This window comes from Molossus molossus, unplaced genomic scaffold (assembly GCF_014108415.1).
Source record: "Molossus molossus isolate mMolMol1 unplaced genomic scaffold, mMolMol1.p scaffold_m16_p_4, whole genome shotgun sequence".
Classification (NCBI taxonomy): Eukaryota; Metazoa; Chordata; class Mammalia; order Chiroptera; family Molossidae; genus Molossus; species Molossus molossus.
In genome coordinates, this window is record NW_023425377.1 from 105,933,038 (window position 1) to 105,960,234 (window position 27,197).

The 27,197-nt window shown below is 41.4% G+C and overlaps 2 protein-coding genes across 2 annotated transcripts in view; one reads left to right on the plus strand and one right to left on the minus strand.

The window, feature by feature from the left end:
• SH3D19 (SH3 domain containing 19) overlaps window positions 1-27,197 on the plus strand; it is a 198,419-nt gene that overhangs the window by 26,779 nt on the left and 144,443 nt on the right. The window lies entirely within an intron of this gene.
• The window catches only part of PRSS48 (serine protease 48), a 50,498-nt gene continuing 28,629 nt past the window's right edge, over window positions 5,329-27,197 (minus strand). Inside the window, 6 exon segments of the mRNA XM_036242063.1 lie at window positions 5,329-5,439; window positions 5,442-5,603; window positions 10,343-10,512; window positions 11,687-11,952; window positions 14,249-14,408; window positions 14,577-14,621. Of these exon segments, the coding sequence (XP_036097956.1) occupies window positions 5,329-5,439; window positions 5,442-5,603; window positions 10,343-10,512; window positions 11,687-11,952; window positions 14,249-14,408; window positions 14,577-14,621 (914 nt within the window).

Below are 27,197 nucleotides of genomic sequence, written 5' to 3' on the forward strand. Positions count from 1 at the left end.
TCTGGTACACCTATGATGCAAATATTGTTGTGTTTTGTATTGTCCCAAAGCTCCCTTAAACTCACCTCCTGTTTTTTAATTTTTTTCCCCATTTGTTGCTCTGTTTGTGCATTTTTTTCTGCCTTGTCTTCTAACTCACTGATTCGATCTTCAGCTTTTTCTAATCTACTATTGAATCCTTCTGAGGTATTTTTCATGTCAGCTGTGTCAGTCTTAATTTCCTCTTGATTTTTATTCATAGCTTCTACCTCTTTTTTTAAGCTGATATAGTTCCTGCTGAGCTCTCTATAATTCTCAGTAAGTTTCTTGTAGTTCTCACTGAATTGTTTGAGCACCCTTAAAGTCATTGATTTGAATTCTTTATCTGACAAATTGCTTTCTTCCATTTCATGTAGTTATTTTTCTGGTGATTCCTCCTTTTCTTTGAGTGTTATTTATCTTTTTCTATTTTTTTCCTCACCCGAGGACATTTTTCCATTTTTTGTTCAGTAGAGTGGGAGGGAGAAAGAGAAAAAGAAAGAGAGAAACATCGATGTGAAAGAGACACATTGAGTGGCTGCCTCTCGCACAATCCAACCAGGGCTAGGGACAAACTGCAGTGGAGGTACGTGCCCTTAGCAGGAACCGAACCCAGGTCTCTCTGGACTGCAGGCGGACGCTCTAACCGCTGAGCCAAACCAGCCAGGGCTGGGTGTTATTTTGTTGTCTCCCCATTTTAGCGATCTGGTAGTTCTAGACCTGGTAAGGGATGTTGGGATGTGTAGGCAGGTCAGTGTGTATCAAACAAGGCTGCTGTGCCTCCTAGACTGTTCTGGAGCTTGTTGCCTCTTGCGTGCTGTGGGTCCTGGAGGACTGACAACTGGCAACTGGTATTGGTCTGTCCTGGCAGGCACTGCTGCTGGATTACATGGGCCCCACTGAAGCCGTGCTCCCCGCCAGTTGCCATCGCCAGGGGAAGCTGTATCACTCAGGCCCTGCTGGAGCCCAGGTACCACCACTGGTGGCTGGGGAGCACTGCTGCTTGGTGGGGCTCAGCTCTGCTGAAGCTTTTGGGCATGGGTCTCAGCTGCTGATCTGTGCTGCTCCTGCCTGGGGATGGATATCTGCTCCTGAGCCTCTGTTGCTAGGGGTGTATCTCAGCTCTGATCAGGCTGCTACTGTGGGAGATTGTGCTGGGCTCCTAGTCGTTTGTGGCTTCTGCAGCAGGCACCTTGACAACACAACGCTGCTACTGTGTACTGGTCTGTATTGACACAGCGGGCTCCACTGGTCTCATGATGCCAGGTGCACTGGTGGGCTCAGGTTGCTGGGCCCTAGCCGCTCCCACTGCCTCCTCCTAGAAAAGACCAGGGATCTTTCAAAGTGGCAGGACCTCCCAGCCACATAGGGAGAAGCACCCTGAAGAGCTGCTTACCGCGGTAGCTGGCTGTTCCCCATCCACAGCACAGGAACCTTCTGCTCCACGTTTCTGCACTGCTCGAGTTTGCTTGTCCACACTCATGGCCACTCATACTCTCTATCACACTTGCTCACTCTCTCACACACTCACCCTCCCTCCAGTCCTGCCCACCACCACACACTCGGTCTTTTTTCGGTAGGGTGGTTTTCTATTCTTCTATTCTTTCATCATTCCTCTACTCTCAGCCTTCACATCTTACTGAGAATAAAATTCAGAGTTCTTACTGAAGCTTGTCAGGCTCTGCATTACCAGTTAGTTCCTTCTCACATGGGCTTGGCTCCCTCTCTGGTCGCAGTTCCTAACCCACTTCCCCTGTGCTCACAGTGTTCCAGCATTAACCTCTCTGTTCTTCCTTACACACCCCAAGCATACTTCTACCTCAGAACCTTTGTACTTGCTGTTTTCTCTATCTGGAATGTTCTTTCCCAGGGTGTGTGTTTGTTGTGTGTCCCTCCTTCATGTAGACCTCTATAAAATGTCACCTCCACCCTGGCCAGTTTGGTTCAGCGGTTAGAGCGTCGGCCTGTGCACCAAAGAGTTGCCGGTTCGATTCTGGTCAAAGGCATGTACCTCGGTTGTGGTTTGTCCCTGGCCCTGGTCGCATTGTGCAGGAGGCAACCAGTCGATGTGTCCCTCTCATGTAAATGCTCCCCCCCCCCATCTGAAGATAAATAGAAAAATATCTTTGGGTGAGGATTAAAAAAAAAAGTCACCTCCTTAGAGAAACTTCCCTGACCACTTAATATAAAGTGGAATCTCCTACCATAATACTCTCTACCTGTATCTTGTTTTATTTTTCTTTACCAGATTTTCATGTATATGACATAATAAACATTTATTTTGCATTTGGTTATATTGTCCCTCCCCCACTGGAATGTAAACTCCTTGAAGGCAGGCTCTTTGTGTTGTATGTACTGCAGTATCCTTAGTGCCTAGAATGGTGCCTGAATTCTCATGAGCACTTAATACTGTTGAATGTATGCTGATGATCAGACTTCCTAGAGAAGGGATCTGTTGGGCTGTCGAGTATTAAGTAAATCTATTGAGTAAGATGCTAGGCCAACTGCCTCAGCACCCTCTGGGCATCTGTTAAGTCAGGTGCTCATCCTGATACATCCAACCAGTAGTAGCCAGGACAGTGAGGTCCTCTTCATATGGTCCTCTTCATTCAAGATCCCCTTCTTTCCACTTGAATGGGTTCATCCCTCTAAAAGTTTAAGTTTCAACTCTAGGTTCATGAGAAAAATTTTGCCAGCTCCCATGCCATGGAACATTTTCTTCCAAAGGTCTAGAGGAATGATAGGCAGAATTATTTGGTTTTCTTGACCTTCTTTATGTTCTCTTGCTGTGTTCTCCTGACTCATATACTTGTTAGTCTCTGGTTTTTTGTTTAATCCTTACCCAAGGATATTTTTCATTAATTTTTAGATAGAGTGGGAGGGAGGGTGTTGCGGGGTTGGGGGGACATCAATTGGTTGCCTCCCACATGGCCCTGGGCCCTGGGCCTGGTTGGGGTTGGGGATCGAACCTGCAACCCAGGTTTGTGCCTTTGACTAGGAATCAAACCTGCGATCCTTCGGTCTGCAGGCCGACGCTCTAACCACTAAGCAAAACCAGCCGGGGAGGTTTCTGGTTCTTCATTTTAGTATGCCCTCTCTTTTTGCCCCTCCTTTCTTTCTCTTGTTCTTTTCTCTCAGCTGCCATTATGCTTTGCTTTCTGTATTATTCTAGAGCTTGCTTAGCATGAACTCTTGCCCCTGAGAAATCTTTCAATTTATTTGCTTTGTATACTTTTTTCTCTCCTTTGTTCCTTATGGTTGGAGAGAATGGGCTGAAATATTCTTTTCTTCATTTTTTAATTTAACTAACATTTGAAAACCTACTTGTGTAAGACACTGTGTCAGGTTCTGGGCCACCTCAGTAAATAAAAACCACAGCTTCTCAGTTGGGGAGACAAAGAGGTTGAATATTATTCATTCATTCAGCAAATATTTATTAAGAGTGGAATACATACCCTGACAGGTGTGGCTCAGTTTGTTGAGCATGGCCCCGGGCACCAAGAAGTTGCCAGTTTGATTCCTGGACAGGGCACATGCGCAGACTGTGGGCTTGATCCCCAGTAGGGGGCGTGCAAGAGGCAGCTGATCTTTGTTGCCCTCTTACATCCATGTTTTTCTCTCTCTCCCATCCTCTCTCTCTAAATAAAAAATCAATAGTAATAAAAACATTTTTAAAAAAAGACTGGGATACAGTGGTTTGTAAAACCAAAAATTCTTTTGCTCATGGGGCATACATTTTAGTAAGACATCACATATGTTAAGAAAAAGATTATACAAACTAATGTTAAATTATAGCTATGTTGAGTCCTATGATGGAGAGCTCCATAGTGCTGTGAGAATATATACAGGAGGTTTTGTTCTGGTCAGGAGGAAGTCCCCTTGAGGAAGTGAAGAGTGAACTGAGATCTGAAGGCACAGTAAGAACTATGTAGGTAAAGGCAGCAGGAAAGAGGGAATAACAGATGCAAAAGTCCAGTGCTGAGAGGGAGATTGGAGCATTTGAGGAAATGAAAGCATATAGGATGGAGTGAGGCTGAAGAGGCAGGCTGGGGTCAAATCCTACAGGGTTTGGTGGGTCCTGTTAAGGACTTTGGTCCTTATTTTGTGAGCAATGGAATGGATGTACTGGAAGTGCTGTAAGCAGGGGGAAGGAGGGAAAAGTATAAAAACATACCTTTATTTTTTAAACATTAGTCTGAATACCGTGAAGAATAAATGGAGTTGAGCATAGGTGTAAGTGAGGGAAAGGACGTGGGAGAGCCAGTTAGGAGGCTGTTGTGGCAGTCCAGGTGAGAGGTGAGAGTAGGGGTTAGCAAGGATTTAATATTTCCAAACCTACCCTCATTTCTTATTAAATGTATTTTTTATCCCCAAACAATTGTTTTTGAAAGTTGACTTACACAGATGTGATAAAACTTAAGTTCCTTCAAATGAGAAATGGATGATTTAAATAAAAAGGGGTATGAGTGGAATTATACCAGATAATCTAGAATAAAAATGATGACTGAGCTCAAGTTTAAAATTTAGCTCTGAGCTCCTGGAAGCCTAGACAGAAGGAAATCATATAGGGCATGTGAATGATTAACTAAAAGAAGCATGCTAGTTAAGTGAGGAAAATAATCTTTTCCTTATAAATATTTAAACTTCTTTACTATAGAATTGATATTAAATAACCTAGATTGGTCCAGATTATTAAAACTCAAGACTTCAGCTCTTGTGATCATGGCATTACTCTATTTTTGGCTGTAGGCTACAATGATATTTCAAAGAGTAAAAATTTCCAAAAATTCCAGAGCTGAACTACATAAACACATTTATTAGATCCCTTGCTACAGAGGGGAAGCATAGGATAGTAGAGGAGATAAGAAATATAGACCAGGTAAGAAGCCAATAATGCAGCCCATGGGCAGGAAGTAAACCCTTAATTTATTTCCTTGAAGACCTTCCCTTTTGCCTTGACAGATACTCTTTTTTCTTGTCCGCTTCTCCAGTAGCTATTTAATTTGTTTCCATAAATACTTATTCATAGAAGACATCATTCTTGCATTGCAATATGTATAGTTAGGGATAAAGAGTACCACACACAGAAGTGGCAACCTTATTTCTCATCTGTTCACATTCCAACCACTAAATGATACTTCCAGAATCAAGAACCTCAAAAAAAACCCCAGAATTATTTCTAATTATTTTATTGATGTTATCCAGAGTTTCAAGTGACTGTCCTGTGAGTTCTCTGCACTGGGGCTTATTCTCCATGCAGTCCCTTCCTAGATCTGTATGTACTTGGCCAATGGCTTTAAGCTTTGCTGCCTACTCTCCTAATAAGATGTTATGCCCAAAGGCACAGTAGAGTCCCAGGAGGAGAGCTAGAGATAATAGTAAAATAGGGAACAATAAGTCAGATAAGTCCAGATTGTTGGCTCCCAAACCTCAGCTCTTGAGATAGTGGCCTTAATCCATTTTTTATAGTAGGTCACATTGGTGTAGACTCCAGGAGTTTTGCCACATTCAAATCCCCAGCTTACTATTCCTATCAGGGTCCATACATCATCAATATGACATGACAGAGGTCCTCCAGAATCACCCTAAGGAAGAGATAAAGGTCATGAGCATAGTGAAAAAGACCATGAATAGGAGAATGGTCACAAGAGGTGGAGAGTTCCTTAGAATGGGGCTTTGGAGCAGGTGTAGCTACAGAATTCTTGAGGGAGCCAGACTTCCCACTGCATTAGGAGGAGATAACGGGAATTCTAGAATTATAGAATTTGAAATTGGCAGAGATCTTAGCTAAATATATCAGTAGTTTCAAAATACTTGGGATAAAAAAAAGAGAAATTAATGTAATGAGTTTTTTCACTGAAATTACTCAATTGCATGAATTGCCCTTATTTTTATGACCTTAGGTTCTTCCTTTTTTAGTGTCAAAATAATCTTTTCTTATACAAAATGATAGTGATAGTAAGTAATTGGTGGTATGTCTCTCAATCTTGCTGTTCCATTTTATAACAACCTTACTGTTATAATTCACACACTATACAATTCACCCATTTAAAGTATACAGTCAGTGGTTTTTAGTATATTCATATTCACAATGTTGCTCAACCATCACCATGACATATTTTAGAACATTTTTGTCACCTGCAAAAGACACACCATACCCATTAGCAGTCACCCTGATTTCCTCCCAGCCCTAGGCCAACCAGAAATCTATTTTGTGTAATATGGATGTGCACATTCTGGATGTTTTATATAAATGGAATAATATGTGTCTGGCTTCTTTCATTAAGCATACTCTCTTTAAGGTTCATCTATGTTGTAGCATGTATTAGTTCTCCATTCCTTTTAATGGCTAATATCACACTATATGGATATACCATATTTTGTTTATGTAGTCATCAATTGATGGATCTTTGGGTTGTTTAACTTTTTGGCCATTATGACTAATACTGCTACGAACATTTATGTATAAGTTTTTATATAGACATGTGTTTTTATTTCTCTAGTGTATATACATAGGAGTGGAATTCCTGGGTCATGTAGTTAATTCTATATTTAACCTTTTGAGGAACTACTAGACGATTTTCCAAAGCAGCTGCACCATTTTACATTCCCACTAGGTGTATGAAGTTTCCAATTTTTCCACATCCTTGTCAACTCTTGTCATTATCTATCTTGATTGTAGCTATCCTAGTGAATGTGAAGCCATATCTCATTGTTTGATTTGCACATAATGTATATACAGATAGAAAATTTTGGTAGAGATATAGAAAAGTGTGTGTGTGCACATGCACACATGTGAAAGAGAGGGAGAGAGAGAGAAGAAAAACTAAATGGTCACTCTAAAACTAAAAAATAAAATATTTGAAAGATTTCACTGGATGAACTTAGCAGGAAAATATAGATGACAGGAGAAGAGGCAATGATCTTGAATATGGATTAATTTAAAAGTGTCCCAAAGAACAGGAAAATACAGTGAACAGATTCAGGGATTTGTGTGAAAATATCAAAAGGTGTAACATAAATTTGTGGTTTTAATCAGAAAACAAAAAGAGAGAAATGAAGTAGAAGTAATATTTGAAGGAATCATGAATGAAAAATTTTTAAGTTTTGATGAAAGATAAAAGTAGATTAAAAAAACAAAATCTCAACAAATCCCAAATAGAATAAATACAATGAAACCCATACATTGCACATCATAATCAAACTTCTGACGAATATGAAGAAAATCTGAAAGCAACACAGCAAAACCGAATGGAGGAAGACACACTGATGACTGATTTTTCATTGAGGTTATGGTCAGGAGACAATGGAATGACATCTTTTACATGTAGAATGAAATGTTATTACTTGAGATCCAGCGTAGGTAAATGCCATACCACAACCACATCAAAATTACAACTAAACTACAGAACAGCCATCATTCAGAACTGAAATTGAGCTGAATGGAAGTCCTACAACTAAAAAATTTAAAAAGAGGTCACACACATCACGACTGGTTGGAGGGGCAGAGGTGTGGAAGGGTTGGTCGCACACCCACCTACAGCAGATAAAAATCAGGAGGGATACCTTGGCTGTGAAGGTCCTCCCTGAGGAGCTAGGGGTCCCCATTAAACACCAGACACCCCAGTTCTGGGTTCCAGTGCCGGGAGGAGAAGTCCCCATAACTTCTGGCTGTAAAAAAAAAAAAAGTAGAATTTGAGACTGAGGGAGGCTGAAACTTCTGGAGTCCCAGGCAGTTCCTTTTAAAGGACCCGCATATCGCCCTGGCCAGTTTGGCTCAGAGGTTAGAGCGTCAGCCTGCGGTCCGGAGAGACCCGGGTTCGGTTCCCGCTAAGGGCACGTACTTTGGTTGCAGTTTGTCCCCGGCCTTGGTTGGTCGTGCGGGTGGCAGCCACTCGATGTGTCCCTTCACGTCGATGTTTCTCTCTCTCTCTCCCTTCCTCTCCCTCCCTCCCACTCTGTCTGTACAAAAAAATGGAAAAAATATCCTCGGGTGAGGATTAAAAAAAAAATAAAAATAAAAAAAAATAAAATAAAGGGCCCGCATATGGACTTACTCAGACAACTCACTCCCTTTGGGCTCCAGTACAGGGGAAGAAATTTGAAAGCACCAGAGAAATATGGGGAAGAACTGCGTTGTTTGGCATTGGGGTGAGAGCTGAAGGGGCAGCTCTCTCTCAGTCAGACGTACTGGTGGAAGCCGTTGTTCCTTTGGTGAGCTTTCCCCAATGGGGCTCAAAGATGGGTGCATATCTCTGTCTTCAGTGCCTGGCTCAGTGTTTGCCCTGCCCTGGTGATACCCTGAGGCCCTGCCCCACCCAACTTTCAGACCTATCCAAGCTGTTTCCAGTGGCTTTACCATAGGAATTGCCTCTCTTGGCTCATGCTTTGGATTTTACCAAAAATCTTTCAAACAAGCAGCATCTGGCCTCAGCAAGCCCCATACCTCTTGCTAAGTGGTCCCAGGCCCAGCACTAGCAGCACTGGGCCTTGGCCTCCCCTGGCCACCTCCAAGCCCAGCACAAGAAACAACCATCTTCAGATTGCTTTGTAGATTATGTCTAGTGTCCCCTGGTGGAACACAGGCAGTGGTTGACCTTGGCCTGTGCCTCCTGGAAGGCCCCAGAGCCAGTATACCCAGTGGACAGCTTCAGACCATGTCAAAGCATCACCATCCAACCACCTTCACAAGCAACACTCTCAAGGAGTGGACTCATTGGATACCAGAGCCCTGCTGAAGTAAGTCGTCTTCTGTGCGGAGATTCTAAGGTGGTCAGAGGTTGGTGGTAGGTGGGCACAGATTACAGCCTGAGGAAATCCCTTCCATTGACATGCCAACAGCAATCAAGGCTCAATTACAACAGACAGGTGTACAGTTCACATGATGGGTACACCTCAAGGGCTCAGCTGGGGTGTGCCACTGTATCCTACAGGACACCTACTACAAAGTGACAGAAAACTTCACTAACTTGGTGAAGGAAACAGATTTATAAGTCTAGGAAGCACAGAGAGTCCCAAACAAGATGACCCAAAGAGGTCCACACCAAGACACATCATCATCAAAATGCCAAAGGTTAAAGACAAAGAGAGAATCTTAAAAGCAGCAAGAGAAAAGCAGTTCATTACCTGCAAAGGAGCTCCCATAAGACTGTCAGCTGATTTCTCAAAAGAAATTTGTCAGGCCAGAAAGGAGTGGCAAGAGATATTCAAAGTGATGAAAAGCAGTGACCTACAACTAAGATGACTCTGTCCTGCAAAGCTATCATTTAGAATCGATGGGCATGTAAAGAGTTTTCCAGACAAGAACAAGCTAAAGGAGTTCATCACCACCAACCAGTATTATATGAAATGTTGAAGGGTTTTCTTGAAGGAGAACAAAAATATGAACAATAAAATGGCAGTTAATACATATCTATCAACAATTGAATCTGCAAACCAAATGAAGAAGCAGAACAGAAACAGACTTATAGATACAGAGAGCTTTTTGATGGTTGCCAGATGGGAAGGAGGTTGGGGATGGGTGCAAAAGGTGAAGGAATTAAGAAGTACAACTTGTTTGTTAGACTGACGAACCTCAGAGGGAAGTAGGGGTGCAGGAAGAAATAAATCAAAGAACTTATATGCATATATGCATAACCAGTGGACACAGACAATAGTGTGGGGAAGGCAGGAGGAGGTGGGAGTGGAGAGTAGGGGGTTAATGAGGGGGAAAGGAGGGATATCTGTAATACTTTTAACAACAAAGATAAATTTTTTTTGTTTTTTTTAATCCTCACCCAAGGACATTTTTCCATTTTTTGTTCAGGTAGAGTGGGAGGGAGAGAGAGGAACAGAGAGAGAGAGAGAAACATCCATGCGAAAGGAACACATCGAGTGGCTGCCACCCGCACAACCGACCAGGGCCGGGGACAAACTGCAACCGAGGTACGCGCCCTTAGCGGGAACCGAACCGGGTCTCTCAGGACCGCAGGCCGACTCTCTAACCGCTGAGCCAAACCGGCCAGGGCAACAAAGATAAATTTTTAAAAAAGAAATGATAACTTGAAAAAATAAAAATGTTGGCAATTCTCTGTCAACCTCTTAATATATTTAGAAAAATTTACATGTTTATAAAAACCCAATGATCGATGGTTAGCACTGCTCTAGATCAACAATTGAAAAGATTAAATGCATAGATAAAGATTAAGTGACTTGTTCAGAATAACACAAGAATTATTGTCAGAATCCCTGGGTCCTGGTTCCTAATCCACTGTTGTTTACCGATAGGAATACCTGGATCCACATTAAGATTTTATGTTAAAAAATTTCAACAGCAAACCCTAACCATGCAGCTGTCCTTCTTTTTAAGACTGTCACCAGCACAAATCATGTCTTCCTTGATGACCGGCTCTACTCCTGGCACTAATAAGGAGACTGGGTTGTAGAAATATTCACAAGTTTGTCGGTCAGTGATGGGTACTTCTGCTTCCTGGAGGGTGGGAGGTTCATAGGTATCTGTGGAGATAGGAATGAAGGGAAAAGCAATCTAGAAAGGTACAGGGGCAGCATTCAGTCATGATGTACAAAAGTTCTGAATGGGAATCCAAAAGCAGAATGTAATCACTTTCCAATCATATTTGCTAGTGGAAGAATTTTTTTCGTACACTTAATCTAAAACAGTGGATAATTCAGAATTATTTCTATTTGAGGTTTTTCTAGTGTGCTAAAGTAGGGTATCCCTGATATTCCAAATAAAGAGAAAGTCAGATATATTTTGATTAAAGAAAAATGTGAGTATTCTAAAGTTTTCTAAAACTTTTTCCGTTCCCACTTTTCTGCTCCCAGATAATTTCCTGTCTTGTGTTTATTCCATCCTGGGAAACAGTTGACACAACACTTTAAGAACAGATTTTTAAAACTTTAAATCAGGTTTCTTAATGTCTGTTTCAGAGAGATAATTATGTGCTTAAATTGTTAGTATCTGCTCTTGTAGCTATAGCTAGACTCCAGGTAGGATATAAGGGTAAATAAACATATAAATGTCAAAAAATACATTTTATTTGAAAACTTATAGATAGTATAAATAGGTTGATCTGGTTTTTGAAAAATATTTGCCTTAGTGATGATATATCTACAATCTAAATGATCTGCAATGGATACAAGAGGATGACATATAAAACAACCCCTTTTGCCCTGGCCAGTTTGGCTCAGCGGTTAGAGTGTCAGCCTGCAGTCCGCAGAGACCCGGGTTCGGTTCCCGCTAACGGCACGTACTTCGGTTGCAGTTTGTCCCCGGCCCTGGTTGGTCGTGCGGGTGGCAGCCACTCGATGTGTCCCTTCACGTCGATGTTTCTCTCTCTCCCTCTCCCTTCCTCTCTCTCCCTCCCACTCTATCTGTACAAAAAAATGGAAAAATGTCCTCGGGTGAGGATAAAAAAAAAATAAAAAAAAAATAAAACAACCCCTTTTTTGCCCAGCAAGTGTGGCTCAATGGATTGAACCCATGGACTGAGAGGTCCCTGTTCAATTCCCAGTCAGGGCACATGCCCCAGTTGCAGGCTCAATCCCCAATAGAGGGTGTGCAGGAGGCAGCTGATTGATGTTTCTCTCTCTCTCTAAAAAATCAAGAAAAGACATATTTTAAAATAATAATAAAAATAAAACAACCCCTTTCTCTACCCATCCTCACCTTCATTTTTGTCAGCTTCTCCCCATCCAGTCACCCAGCAAGAGCCAGGAATTGTCAACTGCTTTGTGGTATTAGGCAGGCAGATGGGCAGGATGAAAGAAGTGAAGGTGACTCTAGAGACCAGTTTCAATAAGGCGATGTCTGCAGTAATATTTGGGGATTGGGGATGGAAAACAACTTGGGATACACGATGTATCACATTCTTATTTGAATAGTGTATTGTAATCGATCCCAGCCACACAGTATATAAGTAAGGAATCCAGTTCCTAAGGGGAAGAGAAAGAGGAAAATAAAAGTGGAGCATGCATATGTGTTACAGCTGGGTCAGAACAAGCTGTCTAGGTGTAGCAAGCAGTAAGGCTCTATAAGAAAGAAGGGTGCTCACTTATCTGTGGAATATAATGAACATTATAGTCTGAGGAATGGGGTCGTCCCAGAGATGTGGAGGTGGGGTACAGACTGACAATCCCCAGAAGAGGGGATGGTGGGGGAGAGATAAACCACAGAACTTATATGCATGTATGTATAAACAATGGGCATGGACAACAGAGGGGGACAGGGCGGGGAGGGGGGGGAGAAAGGAATCAGTGGGAGTAAAAGGAGAAACATCTGTAACAAAAATAAATAAATTAATTAATTAAGAAAGAAAGAAAGAAGGGTGAGCTGACCGGTGTGGCTTAGTGGATTGAGCGTCGTCCCACTGACTGAGAGGTCCCTGTTCAATTCCTGGTCAAGGCACATGCCCGGTTTGCGGGCTTGATCCCCCAGTAGAGGGTGTGCTGGAGGCCGCCAATCAGTGTCTTTCTCTCACATCAGTGTTTTTATCTCTCTCTCCCTTCCTCTCTCCGGAAAAAAAAAAAGAAAGAAAGAAAGGTGACAGACTCGGAATTAACTAGCCTACTTCCAACTATGACTAGGGTTGGTTTGTCTGCTTTTCTCTTCCCTCCCTCTTACATGCTTATGGCCAGCATTTTGTCTTGCATTTTCTCCCTGGTTCTCTTGTTCACCTCTCCCATTCTACATGGTTTCAGCTATCACCTGTATGCGTAATAGTCATTGGTCTTTTTTATTGCCAGTTTTTATTTCTGAGCACTAGACCTTTATTTCTAAGTAACAGTTTAAAGCAAAGTATAATCACCAAACATATAATATAAAGATGGAATGAATGAATGAATGCCTATAATTAATACTTCCCCCAAGGCAGTCACTGTTAACTCTCAACTATTTCCCTTAGTATCTTCAAGAAACTCTATTTATTGCTATTAAATTTTTAAAAGAATATTGTATTACTATGGTGAAAAGTGAGGATTGAGCCAACAATCATTGCCAGCTTCCCACTTCCTTTTACCCATCCTCCTAACCAAGTGTTATTGTTTTTTTGTTAGGTCATTATTTAATGTGCATGTTCTTATGATTGTGTAAACATTATTTACTACTAGACCATAATGAGTACTGTGAATACATTTCTTATAAAATTTCTTGCTTATCCTGGAGTTAATAATGTAGTCTCACTTCTTTGTCTTCTTAGTTTTCTAATTACCTATTATTTATTCATCATTAACTCCCCAAACTCTGGGCCAGAAGTAATGTAAATCTCTCAGTGTGTTAAAACCTTCAGGCATTCTATCAATATTATCCTTTTTTTTTTTTTTTGAACCCCCTGCCCTCTTGCCCTAATCTTGGTGTTTTCCTTTATCATTTTCTATGTTTTATCCCCTTTTTTCTGGATCCCATGTTTTCTTGCTCCTGCCCCCTTTATTTTGGTGAAGCACTTTTTCCTTCGGCTCCCTGATAAAATGTGCGAGAGAGGTAATATTTTTTGTGTTGTCTATTTGAAAGTGCCTTATTTCTGTCCCACAATTGATTGATAGTTTGCATATGGATAGAATGCTAGATTGGAAATAATAGTTTCTCAGTATTTTAAAGTTATTTCTCTGTTGTCTTATAACTTTCAGTGTTGTTATTTAAAAGTTCTGTTGTTGTTATTTCTGTATACATTAGTTATCTATTGTTGAATAATATGTTACCACAAAGCTTAGCAGCTTGAAATATACATTTATCTCACAGTTTCTGTGGGTCAGGAATCAGTTGCGACTTAGTTGGGTGCCTCTGGCTCAGGGTCTTTCGTGATGCTGTGGTCAGGGTGGGCTGCAGTCAGTTTCAAGGTTCGACTCAGGGAGGATGTTTCCAAACTCACTTAAGTTGGCAGGCTTTGAGTCTTCACTAGCTATTGGCTAGAAACATAAATTTTACATGGACCTCCCCTAGGGCACCTTACTTTGCTCACTGCAGCAGTTCTGAGAGAAACCTCAGACTGTGCTTATGACTCCCAAGCTTAAGACAAAACTCCCTGACTAGTGTTTAGGAAGTAATTTGGCAAAAAGTAAGAAAAGTGCCTATTTTCATTATTTCTTTTTCTATCTCTATGTTCTGTCCTCAGTCCACGGTGACCTCGGGTTTCCTTCTGCCTACCCATCTTGCCACTTTTGTCGGTTGGTTTATTCATGAAATCATTCAAATATTTACTGAGACCCTGTGTGCTAGCCATTAGGTAGAACTCACAATTTTATGCAGTGTGCTGCCGTCAGTATCCACCTGTCACTGATGAGGGAACCTCCACAGATGTGAATCTGGCCAATATGCAGACTGACCTGCCAAGGCCAGTGCCCTGCAACAGCATTCTGTCCACCCACAATACGGTCTGATATACGTTGTCCACACACTAGAGAAAGAGGAGAGAGGGAAATGTGGATCTGGGTGTTTTGTTTCCCTCATTTTCTCATCATCCCCCAAATCTTATTCCTAGGACCTGCATCCTCCCTAGCCACCATATGCCATCCTATTCCAGTTCCAAACCCAGCAGTTTGGGGCCCAAATGGAGATCACTCACCTGACTGCAGATCTTTGTTTTTGGAAGAAGAGCATGGGCAAGACCCTAAGACAGAAAGACAGATACACCATATCATTAATGTATTACAACACAACAACTAAAGTCACTGAACAGAGGGGCTTTCCACATATTTAAATTCTTCAAATTAGTGTTAAAGGCAAAATTTTTATAATGTTTACCCATTAGTGGGAAATCTTGGTAATTATTACATACCTACTTGCCTGCTTTAGCAGCATACATGGAACATAATTTATTTTTTACTTGGTGATTCAAGGCTGTCATTGGAAATATCAAGATGTTAGGTTGTAAATACAATGATGCCTTCAGATGCTTTTGAGGTTTATAAGCTGTTTTCTTTTGTCCTATTTTCTTTATCTGAATTGGCATTTTTTAGTATTTGTATGTCTTCCTTTTTTGCCACCTGTTATTTTTTTTTGTTGATCTCAGCCTACCCTGCTTTTAAATCACCATTGGCCAGAAGAATGATTGAACAAGCTTATGCCTGAAATCACTGAACAGCATTTGTACTTCCAGTTCTCTCTGCTTAAAATGCTCTTTTCCCTGATCCTCTCAGTTAAATCACTCATCTCCTTCAAGTCTTTGCTCAAGTGAGTCCCTCTTAATGAAACCTTTCTTGACTCTGTTTAAAATTACAACACGCCTCCTGTCCCTGCACTCTAGATGCCCCTTCCTCTCATAGTATTTATTACTTTCTAATATGCTGTATAATTAACATATTCAATATGTGCATTGTTTATAGGCCCCATGAGGGCAGGGATATAGTTTACTACTATATCTAAGATATTTGGAAAGGTGCCTCTCGGAACTTTCTCAGGATACACTATTATAAGTAAGATCCCATGGGTGAAGTGTCATTTTATTCTATACGATAACTTCCTGAGCCAAAAACCTCTCTTGCTGCCCCCCCCCCCCCAGCCCTCCCGAGGGGCTCACCCAGCACAAGGGACAGCAGGAAGACACAACCAGTGGAGACCATGTTTCTGTCCTCAGAATCAGCACTTCCTGCTTCATGGACTCAGGCTCCCAGGCAGAGGCCAGCTGGGGAGCAGCTTCTCCTCCTAGATAGATGCCTCAACTTCACCCCTTTCTCTCCTTTGATCTTCACTCTGGGCCAGACACTAAAGGGACCAGACTTCAGAAGTACAGCAGTAGGAAGGACCCAGGGGAGGAACAGGGGCTTGCGGTGCCCCCCTGTTGTGTAGGGAGAGCAGGGTGCCGGGTGGAGGAGAGGTGGTTGCAGTAGCTAACTGCCCAGGCAAGTTGGAGGCCACTGGAAGGAACAGGATCCTTTTCTCTAGCAAGGAAATAGAAGATGGACAGCATTGTTCAAAAGCAAGAAGTGGAAAATGGGAAATTAACTCAGCACCTGGCTAATTTTTCTAATTTTTTGTTTTCATCTTCAATATAGTGTTAGCCTTAGAATATACTGTAAGTGAGATTTTCTGGGAAATAGACTTCAAGGCAGAGAGATTTGTGTGTAAAAAGTTTATTTGAGCCCTGGCCGGTTTGGCTCAGCGGTTAGAATGTTGGCCTGCGGTCTGGAGAGACCCGTGTTCGGTTCCCACTAAGGGCACGTACCTCGGTTGCAGTTTGTCCCCGGCCCTGGTTGGGTTGTGTGGTTGGCAACCACTCGATGTGTCCCTTTCACGTCGATGTTTCTCTCTCTGTCTCTTCCTCTCTCACCCTCCCACTCTATCTGAACAAAAACAAAAACAAAAACAAAAAACAAAAACAAAAAGTTTGGGACTGAAAAAATGGCGGCGGAGTGAACGGAGCTACACAGACCGTCTCCCAGAACCAAACTGGAATTACAACTATAACACAGACAAATCGACAGGAAAAAGCAACAGAAAAGCAGCTTGCGAGGACCATACAACGAGGGACACTGACTTCATCCCGGTAGGCTTGTGAAGGCACGAGACGGGGGCTGGGAGCCCATCGGCAGCTCGGCAACGGCCTTAGCTGGGTGCAGCGCCTTCGGGTTACACTCCCAGGCGGCCCCACAGCGCAGAGCCGGGAAACAGGCTAAAACAGCCACAGCCACTCACCTTGGGCTCCGGCGGAGGGAGGGCAGACAGGACTGGAACTGTGTCGGGACACTCGGGGTTTGGAGGGTGCTCAGAGCTTTGGCTGAGTGCAGCCACTCAGGACGGTGGCCACATTGCTCCTTCCTAGGGCTCAGAGGAGAGGCAGCAGCCCCTCCCTCGGAGATCCAACCCCACCCTGTGGGCCATTGAAGTGCTAATTGAGGCTCACTAACAACCAGCATCTGCCCTACCCTCGTGAAAGCCCCTTGGCTGAGCACCAGAGGGAGTTTTTCAATCAACTGACAACCCAAAACTCATCAAGTAACCTAGACTGCTAGCCTCCAGGCAAAAAAGCTAGAGGATAACAGTACCTTTCCTGGGCTGGCAACTTTAACCAGGAAAGTAAGACTTGACAGTGGTGTTCAACGTCGGTCCTCCCTCGCTCATCTAAACACAGGAGAGGGAGCCACAAACAGCAGAACACCAACACTCACAGGGAGAACTTGACAGGCTCCAAAGCCCACAGTGATAGCCAAAATGGTGAAACACAGAAACAGAAGCCAAATGAAAGAGCAAGAGACCTCCACCGAAGATGAGATCAATGTGGAGCAATTAGGCATGTTAACAGAGCTAGAATTCAGAGCCATGATCTTGAAGCTGAACAGCATGAGTAAGGACATAGAGCCAATTGGAAATTAAAAACCAACAAGAAGAGATAAAAAATGACATATCAGAAATGAAAAACACATTGGAAGGTTTAAAAAGCAGAGTAGAAGAAGCTGAGGACCGGATCAGTGAATTAGAAGACAGGGTAGAAAAAATCAATCAATCAGAAAAACAAAAGGAAAAAACGATTAAAAAACAGGAAGACAGCTTAAGAGAACTATGGGACAACTGGAAACGTAATAATATTCGCATCATAGGAGTCCCCGAAGAAGAAGAAAATGAGCAAGGGATAGAGAATATATTCAAAAACATAGTGAGAGAAAACTTCCCTAATTTGGTGAAGGAAGAAGGTATTCAAGTTCAAGAAGCACAGAGAGTCCCAAGTAAGAAGAACCCAAACAGGCCCACACCAAGACACATAGTAATTAAAATGCCACAAATTAAAGACAAAGAGAGAATCCTAAAAGCAGCAAGAGATAAGCAACAAGTTACCTACAAAGGGAGCCCCATAAGGCTCTCAGCGGACTTCTCACAAGAAACACTACAGGCCAGAAGAGAATGGCATGAAGTAATCAAAGTCATGAAAAACAAGAATCTGAATCCAAGACTACTCTACCCAGCAAGGCTATCATTCAAAATAGAAGATCAAATAAAGAGCTTCCCAGACAAAAAAAGGCTAAGGGAATACATTAGCACCAAACCAGCACTGCAAGAAATGCTAAAAGGACTGCTGTAATTAGCAGTAGAAATGGGAAGAAAAATAGAACCACACTAAACAAAAATGGCAATAAATAAGTACGTATCAATAATCACCTTAAACGTAAATGGATTGAATGCTCCCATAAAAAGACACAGAGTAGCTGATTGGATAAGAAAGCATGACTCATCTATATGTTGTTTACAAGAGACCCACCTCTCAACAAAAGACTCACATAGGTTGAAAGTGAAGAGATGGAAAAAAATTTTCCAAGCAAATGGAAAGCAAAAAAAAGCTGGGGTAGCAATTCTCATATCTGATAAAATAGATTTCAAAATGAAGACCATAACTAGAGACAAAGATAGCCACTATATAATATTGAAAGGATCTATCCAACAGGAAGATATAACCTTGATAAACATATATGCACCCAATATAGGAGCACCAAAATATATTAAAAATCTTCTGGAGGACTTCCAAGGAGAAATCGACAACAGTACAATCATAGCAGGGGACTTCAACACCCCATTGACAGCACTGGATAGATCCTCTAGGCAAAAAATTAGCAAGGAAACAGAGACTCTAAATGAAGCACTAGACCAAATGGATTTAATAGATATCTACAGAGAATTACACCCCAAAACTACAGAATACACATTCTTCTCAAGTGCACATGGGACATTCTCAAAGATAGACCACATGATAGGACACAAACTAAATCTCTACAAGTTCAAGAAGATTGAAATCATATCAAGCATCTTCTCAGATCACAATGGCATGAAACTAGAAATCAATTGCAACAAGAACATGCAAAGACATTTCAACACATGGAGGCTAAATAGCATGTTATTAAACAATGAATGGGTCACCGAGGAGATCAAGGAAGAAATTAAAAACTTCCTGGCAACCAATGAAAATGAACATACAACAACACAAAATCTATGGGATGCAGTGAAAGCAGTTCTGAGAGGGAAGTTCATAGCACTACAGGCCTACCTCAAAAAACAAGAAAAATTTCTAATTGACTGTCTAACCTCACAACTTAAAGAATTAGAAAGCAAACAAAAAGAAAACCCCAGAGCAAGTAGAAGGAAGGAAATAGTAAAGATCAGAGCAGAAATAAATGACATAGAGACCAAAAAAACAATTCAAAGGATCAATGAAACAAAGAGCTGGTTTTTCGAAAAGATAAACAAGATTGATGGACCCTTAGCTAGACTCACCAAGAAACAAAGAGAGAGAACCCAAATACACAAAATCAGAAATGAAAGAGGAGAAGTAAACAACCAACACCACGGAAATACAAAAGATCGTCAACAACTACTATCAACAACTATATGGCAACAAATTCGACAATCTAAGCGAAATGGACAAATTTCTAGAAACACACAGTCTCCCAAAACTATCCCCGGAAGAGATAGAAAACTTGAACAGACCAATAACAACTAAGGAAATTGAAGAGGTAATCAAGACTCTCCCAGCAAACAAAAGCCCAGGCCCAGATGGCTTCACGGGGGAGTTTTACCGAACATTCAAAAAAGAACTAACACCCATTCTCCTCAAACTATTTCAAAAAATTCAAGAAGAAGGAAGACTTCCAAACACGTTCTATGAGGCCAGCATAATTCTAATTCCAAAACCAGAAAAAGATACTACAAAGAAAGAAAACTACAGGCCAATACCCCTGATGAACATAGACGCCAAAATCCTGAACAAAATATTAGCAAATCGGATCCAGCAATACATCAAAAAAATTATTCACCATGACCAAGTGGGATTCATTCCAGGGATGCAAGGCTGGTACAATATTCGCAAATCAATAAACGTGATACACCACATAAACAAAATGAAGAATAAAAACCACATGATCATATCAATAGATGCTGAAAAAGCATTCGACAAAATCCAGCATCCATTTCTGATAAAAACGCTCAGCAATGTAGGAATAGAGGGATCATATCTCGACATAATAAAGGCCATATATGAAAGACCTACAGCCAACATCATACTCAATGGACAGAAACTAAAAACATTTCCATTAAGAACAGGAACAAGACAGGGATGTCCACTTTCACCACTCTTATTTAACATTGTACTGGAAGTCTTAGCCACAGCAATCAGACATGAAGAAAAAATAAAAGGGATCCAAATTGGAAAGGAGGAAGTGAAACTGTCATTATTTGCAGATGACATGATATTGTACATAGAAAACCCTAAAGACTCCATCAAAAATCTATTAGACTTAATAAATGAATTTGGCAAAGTAGCAGTATACAAAATCAACGTCAAGAAATCGACGGCATTCTTGTACATCAATGATGAACTCACAGAAAGAGAAACTGAAAAAACAATCCCATTTACCATTGCACCAAAAAAAATTACGATACCTAGGAATAAACTTAACCAAAGAAGTAAAGGACCTATTTGCAGAAAACTACAGGTCATTGAAAAAAGAAATAGAGGAAGATATAAAAAAGTGGAAGCACATACCCTGTTCATGGATTGGAAGAATTAACATCATTAAAATGTCCATACTACCCAAAGCAATCTATAGATTCAATGCAATCCCCATCAAAATACCAACGACATATTTCATAGAACTAGAACAAATACTTCAAAAGTTCATATGGAACCAAAAAAGACCCCGAATAGCCACAGCAATCTTGAAAAAGAAGAACAAAGTAGGTGGGATCACAATATCAGATATCAGGTTATACTACAAAGCGACTGTAACCAAAACAGCCTGGTACTGGCACAAGAACAGGCATATAGACCAGTGGAACAGAACTGAAAACCCAGAAATGGACCCAAGGCAATACGCTCAATTAATATTTGACAAAGGTGGCAAGAGCATACAGTAGAGTAAAGACAGCCTCTTTAATAAATGGTGTTGGGAAAATTGGACAGCTACATGCAAAAAAATGAAACTAGACCATCAACTTACACCATACACAAAAATAAACTCAAAATGGATAAAAGACTTAAATGTGACCCGTGAATCCATAAAAATTCTAGAAGAAAATGTAGGCAACAGAATTTCGGACATCATACGGAGCAGAATTTCCACTGATACATCACCTAAGGCAACAGAAATAAAGGAGAAAATGAACACATGGGACTACATCAAACTAAAAAGCTTCTGCACAGAAAAGAAACAATCATCAAAATGGAAAGGCAACCCACTATATGGGAGAGCATCATTGCCAATGATGTATCAGATAAGGGGTTAATTTCCAATATATATAGAGTGCTCATACAACTCCACAAAAGGAAGACAAAGAACCCAATTAAAAAATGGGCAGAGGAGCTGAATAGACACCTCTCCAAACAGGACATACAAATGGCCAAGAGACATATGAAGAAATGCTCAACATCACTAATCATCAGAGAGATGCAAATTAAAACAACAATGAGGTATCACCTCACACCTGTCAGAATGGCCACCATCAACAAATCATCAAACAAGTGTTGGCGAGGGTGTGGAGAAAAGGGGATTTAATACACTGCTGGTGGGAATGCAGACTGGTGCAGCCGCTATGGAAAACAATATGGTGCTACCTCGAAAAATTAAAAATTGAACTTCCATTTGACCCAGTGATCCCACTGCTGGGAATATACCCTAAGAAGCCTGAAACACCAATCAGGAAGAATATATGTACCCCCATGTTCATAGCAGCACTATTTACAATAGCTAAGATCTGGAAACAGCCCAAGTGTCCACCAGTAGACGAATGGATAAAAAAGCTGTAGTACATATACACAATGGAGTACTATGCAGCGGTAAGAAAGAAAGATCTCTTATCCTTTGAGACGACATGGAGGGACCTGGAAAGTATTATCCTAAGTGAAAGAAGCCAAGCAGAAAAAGACAAATACCACATGATCTCTCTTATATACGGAATATAATGAACATAACAGTCTGAGGAATACAGTAGAACCAGAAACATGGAAGTAAGGCACAGACTGACATCCCTCAGAAGAGGGGATGGGGGGTGGGGGGGTGGGAAGAGATAAACCACAGTACTTATGTGCATGTATGCATGACCAATGGACATGGACAACTAAGCCAGGGATGGGGTGGAGGTGGGGTTTGGTGGGGGGTGCCAATGGAGTAAAAAGGTAAAATATCTGTAACAAAAAAATAAATAAAAATTCATAAAAAGAAATAAAATAAAATAAAATCACACATTCCTCTTTCCAAAAAAAAAAAAAAAAGTTTATTTGGGAGTGGTCTCAGAATCAACACTTCAAGGCGGGATGGAAGCAGGATTGGGTAGAGGGAGAGTCTAACTGTAATGCATTTGCAGTAGAGACCTCAGCCCATCTGACAACTTTCTATGGAGCTGGGTGGCCCTTCAAAGATGTCCTGAATTGACACAAGAAGGCTGGGCACTTGGACCTCTGCATGATTGGATGCAGACTGCCTCCAAGGAGGGGCGGTATTCATTACCTGGGGTGAGGTGGCTCTGCTGGAAGTTGTCAGAATCTCTGCAGTGAGCTGTCAGCAGCCCACACTCCTGGTTGCTAGGAGAATGAATGCTTCAGTTCTGAAAGAGGATCCGGTGGCGCAGCACAGCGCCTGCCGCAGAATTCCTCTCTGCGCCTTTTATGTTTTCTGTACTCGGTGTTTGTAGGGCACTAGGTTTATGGAGGCAGAATTCAGTGAACTCTTAAGGCATGTTATTGTTCTCTTGTAGCTTAAATTATTGAGAGATTTGAAAGATAGACACGAGTAATTAGGAAATAATAGAAGCCCGGAATATGTAGCTGTTTTCGTAAGGTTTATTCAATTACCAGCAACAGACACACACTTAAATCAGCTTAAACAAAGAGGATTGTTTGAAAGATATTGTTGTGGGGTGAAATGTGTCTCCCCCAAGATTCATATGTTGAAGTCCTAACCCCCAGTACTTCAGAATGTGACCATATTTGGAGATTGTCTTTATTTTTTTAATCCTCACCCAAGGCTATATTTCCATTTATCTTCAGACAGAGTTGGAGGGAGGGGGAGAGAGAGAAACGGACAGACAGACAGAGACATCGATGTAAAAGAGATACACACTGACTGGTTGCCTCTCACACGACTCTAACCAGGGCCGGGGACGAACCACAACCAAGGTACGTGCCCTTGACCAGAATCAAACCTGCAACTCATTGGTACTCAGGCCAATGCTCTAACTTCTGAGCCAGACCGGCCAGAGCATAGAGATTGTCTTTAAAGAGGTAATTAAAGTAAAATGAGGCCATTGGGGTGGGCCCTAATCTGATATTAATGTTATCCTTATAAGAACAGGAAATTTGCACATAAATTCACACAGAGGCAAAAGATGGTTGTCCGCAAACTGAGGAAGCCTAGAATAGATTATTCCCTCACTCCCTCAAGAGGAACCAGCCCTGTTGACACCCTGATCTCAGACTTCTCACCTCTATAACTGCGAGAAAGTAAGTTTTTGTTGCTTGAGCCACTGGTCTGTGGTACTTTGTTACGGCATCCCCAGCAAAGGAATACAAGGTATCTGTGGAACGTTAAGGAGAGCAGAGTAACAAAGACATCTGGAGTCATAGGACAGTCTTGATGACCAGTGCAAGAGACCAGAGCTGTAAGGACATAGGTTCTTGCCTGTGGATTGTCTTTGCAATAAGTGAGGATGCAGAAATATGGTCAGCTAAGCAGCAGGGACTGTAGTGAAGTAGATGGCAGATTTTTTGTATCTCAGTACAGTAAGATGTTTACCTCTTTAAATACATTTTTTATGATTTTAGAAATGAACATTTGAGGAAATAAATTCTCCATTTACTTTTTACTGACTGCCACAACTATAAATTTTTACTTAATTTTTATTTTTTAGATCCATTTATCTTCATTTGTGTCTGCTTGATGGGGATGAAAATCTACTATTACATTTATGTTAGTTCCTTAATACATTTTTTTTGTTAATCTTCACCAGAGGATATTTTTTTCCATTGAGTTTTAGAGAGAGTGGAAGGGAGGGAAGGAGGGAGAGAGAGAGAGAAACATTAATGTGAGAGAGAAACATCGATTGATTACCTCCTACATGCGCCCTGACGAGGGTGGGGGATCAAACCTGCAACCCATGTTTGTACCCTTGACCAAGGGCAATTGAACCTGAGATCTTTCGGTCTGCGGGCCAGTGCTCTAACCACTGAGAAAAACCTGCCAAGGCAAAGATATTTTTTATTTTTATAGCGAGAGGAAGGGAGAGAGAGAGAGAGAGAGAGAGAGAGAAACATCAGTCAGTTGCCTCCTGTACATGTCCCAACCAGGGATGGAACCTGCAGTCTGGATATCAAACCTGCAACCTTTCCATGTATGGGATGATGCTCCAACCAACTGAACCAATGGCTTCTCCATACATTTTTTTTTTTATCCTCACCCGAGGACATTTTTCTAGTTTTTATTCAGATAGAACAGGAAGGAGAGAGAAGAAGAGAGAGAAACATCGATGTGAAAGGGACACATCGAGTGGCCGCCACCCACATGACCCAACCAGGGCCAGGGACAAACTGCAGCCAAGCCACATGCCCTTATCGGGAACCGAACCCGGGTCTCTGTGGACCACAGGCTGACGTCTAACCGCTGAGCCAAACTGGCCAGGGCTCCATACATTTTTTTAATGGATCTTCCTTTATGCAACTTATTTGTGTGTGTGTGTGGTTTATACATTTGTTATGGTTATATTTCTATTACTGTGCTTTTTATCATATATAATGATTCTCTTAGTACTTGTCACCTAAATATTTTCTGAAATTAATATTGCAATCTGTGATTTTTGTCCTGCTCATTTAATTGAAGAAAAAGATTTATTCATATCACAAGCATCTATGTGGGTATTCCAATTAACATATGGTGTTCACAGGCCATTTTAACTAGTCAACTTATTTAAGTGTAGCTTTTTAAAAAGTCAGACCTCATTTTGAGATTTGCCTTCAAGTAATGTTTGGAGTAAAAGTAGTTATTTTGCAAAGCACCAAAGCTCTGGACGGGTCTTTCTATTGATCTATCAAAGGAACCAGGTACTCTTTTTCCTCTGAGGGTTGTGGTTGTCCTAGATCTTTGGACTTTCGTATCTGAGGTTACTGATCAATACTCTTTACATATTGGTTGGATTGTTCACAGAATCTCTTATTTTTTCTTTTGTTTAATTATTTTATAGAAATATATTTTTGGTTTTGGTTCCAATTTAGTTGGAAATAAATGTTATTGGAAGTACCTAAGACACCAGTTCCTTACTCTGAAATTGAAAGTAAAGGGAAAGAATTAAATAGTTATCTTGCTTTTCCTGTCCAAACTGTAGTTCAGAGTAACACAGTGGTTTAGTAGATGAGGGAAGAATTCCAGCAAATAAATGTGGTGGGACTAATAGAATTTGAAAATGACCACTTGCAGCCCCTCATGACATTGATTCAGGCGATGGTTATCGGTAGTGGAAAGCTGTAGATGAAATGTTGATGGGGTACTCAGGGTGTTACCATCTGGAACCTGTGATCAGTTTTAGCATTGTGAACAGTAGGATGAGGCAGACATGCCTTCTGATGTGACCTAGTGTGAGCAACACCCAATGAAGTATTCTTTTTTTTAATGTTTTCATCGATTTTTTTTTGTTTTTTGTTTTTGTTTTGTTTTAGAGAGAGAGGAAGGGAGAGACAGATAGAAACATCCATGTGAAAGAGAAATATTGATCAGCTGCCTCCTGCATGCCCCCTATTGGGGATCAAGCCCAAAACCCAGGCATGTGCTCTGAGGGAATCGAACTGGCACCTCTCAGTCTATGGGATGATGCTCAATTCACTGAGCCACACTGGCCAGGCCCAATGAAGTATTCTTGTTAGAAAAAGGTGAAACCTGACTTTCTCAAGTTAGTGCTACATACAGCAAATACAGGGCTAAAGGAGTAAATTAAATGACAACACAAGATAGTTAACAGTCAAATCCAGAATGTGGGATATTTTTTAAAACAACTGACTTGGTTTCTATAGCAAGTCAATGATATGAGGATAAAAAGGGAGGGAAGCTTCTCTAGATGAAAAGAAACTTAAGAGACAAGTCTGTGTGGCTCTTGTTTGCATCATGATATAACAAACTAACTCTAAAAGGACATTTTGATACAAGCAAGGAAATTTGATAATGAACTGGATACTAGATGATATGAATTATTGTTGATCTTGATATGTGTGATAATGGCATTGAGTTAGGTAAGAAAATGTCCATTTTTAAAAAGAGAGTTGGAACCTATGAGTCCTTTCTAAATCTAAGCTAATCTTTTATTGTATCGCAGAAATCTCCTTGGTGTTGAGCCCACAGTTCTCCTCTGTCATTTTGATGGGGATGGCTGTATGACCTTCAGCAAGTCACCTTTCCCCAAGGCCTGTGTTTTACTATTGTTAACATGAAGGAATTAGAATTAGTTGTTGATTTCAAAGATTCTTTAAGATGTAACATTAGCCCAGGCTGGTTTGGCTCAGCCAATAGAGCGTCAGCCTGTGGACCAATAAGTCGCAGGTTCAATTCTGGTCAAGGGCATGTACCTCAGTTGCAGTTCGTTCCCGGCCCTGGTTGGGTTGTGCGGGAGGCAACCAGTTGTTGTGTCTCTTTCACATCAAAGTTTCTCTCTCTCTCTCTCTCTCTCTCCCCCTCCCACTCTGTCTGATGATAGATGGAAAAATATCCTCAGGTGAGGATTTTTAAAAAATGTAACATTAACTTATGAATTGCTTGTTTATTTATCTTTATCTGTGTTACTGACTTCATTATTTCTCTGCAAATATTTTCTTTTTTTTTTTTTTTTTATCCTCACTCGAGGATATTTTTCCATTTTTTGTACAGATAGAGTGGGAGGGAGAGAGAGGAAGGAGAGAGAGAGAGAAACATTGACGTGAAGGGACACATGGAGTGGCTGCCACCCGCACGACCAACCAGAGCCGGGGACAAACTGCAACCGAAGTACGTGCCCTTAGCGGGAACCGAACCCGGGTCTCTCCGGACCGCAGGCCGACGCTCTAACCGCTGAGCCAAACTGGCCAGGGCTGCAAATATTTTCTTTATTTTGGTTTAGCAATCATGAAATATGTGGGGTATGCCATTTTCCTGCTCCCTTGCTTCTTCTAAGATAAGTGCCAAGGAGTTGGAAGCAAGAGAGCAGGCGCTTAATGGCCACTCATAGGACTTTCCTGGAGACAGCTCTTATAGCT